Source organism: Entamoeba dispar, genomic scaffold (assembly GCF_000209125.1).
Source record: "Entamoeba dispar SAW760 scf_1105229462289 genomic scaffold, whole genome shotgun sequence".
Taxonomy (NCBI): Eukaryota; Evosea; order Mastigamoebida; family Endamoebidae; genus Entamoeba; species Entamoeba dispar.
The window spans coordinates 1-5,150 of record NW_001855118.1 but is presented as its reverse complement, the minus strand read 5'-3'; the positions used below and the strand labels follow the sequence as shown (position 1 = coordinate 5,150).

Sequence of the window (5,150 nt, the reverse complement as noted above, 5' to 3'; positions counted from 1 at the left end):
ATCATTATTTTGTAATCATTTATATAAAAAAGATTACTCATACCTTCTCCTTCATAACTCATTTTATTTAATTATTTTATAGATTTTTCTTTTAAAAAAAATAAATAGACTAGAATTGTATCAATTATTTTTATTATTAGTGTTTATATGATGTTAATACTTCGACAAAACGTGATGCCTCATTAGTAAACATAAAATAGGTCTTTTCTTTTACTTTCATTCCAATAGAGCTACTGTCAATCATTATACAATTCGTAATATCAACATATTGAATCTCTGTCTTTGTTTTTCCATTGTCTTCAATAATAGTCAATACTTCTGGTGTCATAATCAATGTTTTTTCTACCATAGTATTACCTCCAACAACATGTCTCACAGGGAAAATACTAGCCATTAGATTTTTCTTGTTTGTAGTTTCTTTTTTGAACAACTCAAAGTAATTTTAACTTGAATAAAAAAATAATAAGGGTTAGGTCATTTTTAATATATAACAATTCTACTAAATTAAAATTCTGTTATTGTATTATAATAACTTCTTTTCTTACTATTATTCATTTGACAATTTAAAAGATAATGAGTTAATTAAATTCAAATGCCTTAATACAAAATCATAGAATTTTATTTAATTTTATTACCTATAAATTTAATTATAAGAGATTGAAACTCTCTTACTTTTAATCTTTTACAATGATAGTTAAGATAATTTTATTATTTGTTAAGCAAGAATAATATTTTTAACCAGAGATAGAAACCAATATTAAAAATAAAATATTTATAATTCATAAAAATCATTTACTTGATAAAATAACAACTTCAAAAAAAATTATTCTAATCTGAAACAACTTAATTTTATTTAAAATTTAGTTTACATAATTGTTTTTCATCAAACTCTGTGAAATAATTATTTTTTATATTAATAACTTTTTATAACTGATAACAAGAAAAGTGTTTATTTCATATTTCATATATTATTATTTTTATTTTAAATCATTCTACATAATTTGTTGTATAACCCATTTAAATAAATGTACATTTCCTTTTTTTATATTATTTTAACAAACACCATATTATAAGGAGTAATTAAGACCAAATAATTCAAAATATTATTTTTATTATTACTTCTATATTATTTCTTAGTTTGAATCTTTATAAGTAACTGATATATGAAGATTTTTATGGAATTTTGATTTATTTTTTAGTAAGTCCAATTTCTTCTCTATGAATTCAAATTTAATTTACAATTATTGCTGGTGAATTAAAAACAAGAATCAATTAAACTGTTATTCCAAGAAAAAGAATACATCCAAAACCAAATATTACCTTAAAACAATCACCCCCTTCTTATTGGTATTGGTCTGACTTTCTTTTATTCACATCACTTTTTATCCATTTCCTATGGCAAATATTACTTGTCATAATCCACTAAAACCATTATATCATTTTGATAGTTTCAATTTCTTCCTCTTTTAACTCTTCTATCAAAAAATCAACTTGAAAGTTTTTTTAGTATTTTAAGAAAATGGAATAAAACAAAAAATTTAGTTTAAATATATAACACTACATTTTTCATTTTTAATACAACAGCAATTACTTTTTTTAATTATCTGTTTAACAGTAAATCTTATAATTAACTACTTGAAAACTGACTTTTTCTCTGATTATTTCTTTTATACTTTATTACTCAAAAACTATTGTTGAATAACTCATTTAAGGAGAAAAAAAAAAGAAATTAGATGAAGAGAATCCTATTCTTCAGACAAGACTTTATCAGTTAATAACATTATTATTCTACTAAACTTACAAATTATCTTTCTTATTTACTCAACAAATTTTTAATTTCTTTCCATTGTTAAGAGTACTTTTCAAGAAATAATGAAATAGTAATTCTTATTTTTGAAATAAGGTTTTTGTATAATTTATTCTATCTGATTAACTGAAGTAAATAATATTCAAGTTAGTTTTCATAAAATCTTTTTATTAAAGTTTTAATATATTTTTTGAATTAAATTTAATAAATTTTGTTTTTATAAATTTTCTTGTAAAAAAAGATTTAATTTATAATTAGATTTTGATCGTGTTGTAAGAATAAATATAAATATCACAAAAAATTAAAACTCACTAAACTTTCTATTTATAATTTAATATATTAAAAAGAAAAAAATAAAAAAGAAAAATAATAAAAAGATATTTAAAAATAAATTTTAGTAAAAAAATTTAACTAATAATAATAAAATAAGAAAATAAATTACATAATTTTCAGTTAATATTAACATAGTATTAGTTAGTATTTTTTGTTATTTAACTTTTTTAAAAAGTATTAATACATAATTTTTGAATTGAATTACAATTAACCACCCAATAATTAATTTAAAAATAAATTAGTTTTTGTGAAAGCATTGAAGTAAAAAATAATAACTTCTTTTATTTAATTAAAAAATAGTTATTAACCAATAAACTTCCAATTGTCCTAAAATGGGAACTTTTTTAAATTTTAATATTATGACTTAACAAAAAATGGTTAAAATATACTTTTTAGCGTTAATAACTAAATTCAAGGTAAGTTCCAGACCAAATCAATAGAACTTAGTTCTTTATTTTTATATGTCAATTGATTTACCACTTACTTCTACTGAAGACTCTTATGAGTCAAGTATTGAAGGGATTCTTTATAATCCAACACCTACAAAAACAGATTCAGCAGGTATTTCAGAAGAATATGCATTACATGGTTGGGGGAATGATTCTTCTTCTACAGATTTTTTATTATATGATTCACAAGGTTCTTCATTTTTTGATGAAGTTATTTTACCACAAGAAGAGAGTACAAATAATGACCATATTAACAAAGACCAAAATAGAATAATACAAAGTCTTGATAGTAAAAACGTTCAAGAAGAAAAAGTTCTAAAAGATACTGAAGAATGGGTAAATACAAAACAACTAACTGATAAAAGAAAAGACAAACTTGCACGTATAACTGGAAGAAGAAATAGTTTAGAAAAAATTTCACCTTTTCTTTATGCTAATTCTCCAGAAGAAGCAAAAAGAAATGCTAAAATGGTTTTTAGTAGTGATGTTTTAAAACAAAAACTTGGAGAACGTGCTTTACCTGGTGATATATCTTGTATTAATAGTGAAAGTATTAAAGGAGCAAGAGTTACTCATGGAACAAATAAACCACCAAAAGAAAAAATGGAAAAAATAACAAAAATACTTGGAAGAAGAGAGTCTATTGGAAGTATTGCTGATCTCCTTACAGCTAAAACTGAATCAGATGCAATAGAAAATGGACTTAAAATTAGAAAAATGGAAAAATTAAAAAAAATGGCTGGATTGTGAAATATAATATCATTTCTGTTAATACTTACATAAAAAATATGTTATTTGAAATATTTATTAAAAATTATTTTTTGTGATTTATTTTTTTATTTTACTTCTTTTTTATTAAAAATAATAATAATTTTTTTTTATTTTAAATAAATATCTCTTTTATCTATTTTCTTTCTTTTAATTTTATTGTACAATTATTTACATTATTTTATTCTTTCATATTACTATAATTTATTTAATTAATGATGTTTAATAATATTTAATAAAAATATTTAAATAAAGGAGATAATTAAATGTTAATAGTTTTATTTTCTATTGTTCCTTATTCAGTGCAGATTATTCACTTTGATTTAAGAATGTTTGATCATTAAATATTCTTAGTGTTTCATCTTTTGAAAAGTGAGAAAATCATTTCCTTACTTATTCTAGAATAAAGTATTTCAGATATCCCTGACTTAAATATATTCATTTAAGTTATTATTTGATTTTAGTATGTATTAAAGTTCCTCTTCTTTACTTTCTTTTTTAAGAAGAATTATCATCACTATATTACTATGACTAATTTTAATTTTAGCATCAACCAGACCTTTTTTTATTGATATGTATATTATCAAATATACGTGTATTCTAACAAGTAAATAATACTATCACCTTTATAAATAAGTACAATTTTAATATAAATGATATTCCATCATCATAAATAATAGTCACAAGTATTCTTGCAGTATTGAGTAAGACGTTTTTCTGACCAAATGCAACGTCATAACCAGACTATAACTGGGAGATTCGAGGCTTGATTTAATATGTTTCGGTGTGATACTCTGATGACATACCACATTCGATTTAATAAAAATAATATATAAAATAATTAAAACATAAATTTTGTTAAAAACCAAACAAATTCCTTTTAAATTCTTGAGTTGAGCATAAGTTTTCTCATAACATTACGAACTATTCTACTAACAAGAACAGAGTTTTGATTTCCAAATCTGACAATCTTTTTAGCAGCAATCTTTTTGGTAACATTAATTTTTTTATTGTTTTTAGCAATAACTTTAGTCATTTTATTAACCATCTTTTTCATATCTTTCTTATTGAGTTTTTTAGCCATAGCCTTAACAAGAATTTTCATTTCTTTTTTTTGACATTTACTTCCATTTAATTTTTTTACCATCTTCTTAGCAGCTTTTTTAGCAACTTTTCTTGCAGCTAATTGTTCTTTAGTCTTCTTTATAGCTTGTTGAATCTTCTTAACAGTCATTTTCTTACATAAAACAACGTTCTTCTTAGTTGCGGCAAGTTCTTTATTTGCTTTATTAGCTACTCTCTTTGCTTGTTTAAGGTCACGTCTAGCTGAGTCTAATCCACGTTTAAGTTCTTTAACTTTGTATTTAAGGATTTGATTCTTCTTATACATTTTATGGTCAATTGATTTCTTTGTTTGTCTCTTAATTTTGAGAATCTTTTTAGAAGCTCTCTTGATGTATCTCTTTGCAGCCTTTCGACTCATTTTTCCACTAGCAATAGCAGACATTCTGAGAAGTTGTTTTTGAATTCTAGCATAATTCTTTTTATTAAGTCTTCTATTTCTTAACAATTTTGAGGCACGTTTATAAAGTTTCTTAGCGAGTTTTCTATACTTTCTGATAGCTTTAGCTCTTCTTCTTTTTGGAACATTCTTTCTAGAACGAGAGTTTCTTCTATGAATATGTCTTCTACTTGGTTTGTTAGCCTTACGGTTTACATGTTTTCTGTTGATCTTGTGGTTTCTTCTTGAAGCTTTTCTGTGATGTCTCCATGGGTGTCTTCTGTGGTGCTTT

General features: G+C 22.8%; 2 protein-coding genes across 2 annotated transcripts, besides 16 other annotated features; one reads left to right on the top strand and one right to left on the bottom strand.

Moving 5' to 3' along the window:
- The first annotated feature begins 60 nt into the window (after window positions 1–60).
- Window positions 61–107: a sequence feature (AT_rich).
- Window positions 108–614: 507 nt separating this feature from the next.
- Window positions 615–653: a sequence feature (AT_rich).
- Window positions 654–753: 100 nt separating this feature from the next.
- Window positions 754–789: a sequence feature (AT_rich).
- A 106-nt stretch (window positions 790–895) lies between these two features.
- Window positions 896–988: a sequence feature (AT_rich).
- Window positions 989–1,088: 100 nt separating this feature from the next.
- Window positions 1,089–1,118: a sequence feature (AT_rich).
- Window positions 1,119–1,963: 845 nt separating this feature from the next.
- Window positions 1,964–2,064: a sequence feature (AT_rich).
- An 83-nt stretch (window positions 2,065–2,147) lies between these two features.
- Window positions 2,148–2,246: a microsatellite.
- A 111-nt stretch (window positions 2,247–2,357) lies between these two features.
- Window positions 2,358–2,381: a sequence feature (AT_rich).
- A 21-nt stretch (window positions 2,382–2,402) lies between these two features.
- Window positions 2,403–2,447: a sequence feature (AT_rich).
- Window positions 2,448–2,480: 33 nt separating this feature from the next.
- Window positions 2,481–2,501: a sequence feature (AT_rich).
- A 100-nt stretch (window positions 2,502–2,601) lies between these two features.
- EDI_203700 (uncharacterized protein) lies at window positions 2,602–3,339 on the top strand (the record flags this gene model as incomplete). The annotated part of the gene is made up of 1 exon (XM_001739633.1): window positions 2,602–3,339. The coding sequence occupies one exon, from the start codon at window positions 2,602–2,604 to the stop codon at window positions 3,337–3,339; it is 738 nt and encodes a 245-aa protein (XP_001739685.1).
- Window positions 3,340–3,368: 29 nt separating this feature from the next.
- Window positions 3,369–3,403: a sequence feature (AT_rich).
- Window positions 3,404–3,571: a microsatellite.
- Window positions 3,572–3,578: 7 nt separating this feature from the next.
- Window positions 3,579–3,608: a sequence feature (AT_rich).
- Window positions 3,609–3,845: a repeat region.
- Window positions 3,828–4,172: a repeat region.
- Window positions 4,173–4,222: a sequence feature (AT_rich).
- Window positions 4,223–4,237: 15 nt separating this feature from the next.
- On the bottom strand, window positions 4,238–4,864 carry EDI_203690 (uncharacterized protein; the record flags this gene model as incomplete). The annotated part of the gene is made up of 1 exon (XM_001739632.1): window positions 4,238–4,864. One exon carries the CDS (start codon window positions 4,862–4,864, stop codon window positions 4,238–4,240), a length of 627 nt encoding a protein of 208 aa, XP_001739684.1.
- Window positions 4,865–5,150: the final 286 nt, after the last annotated feature.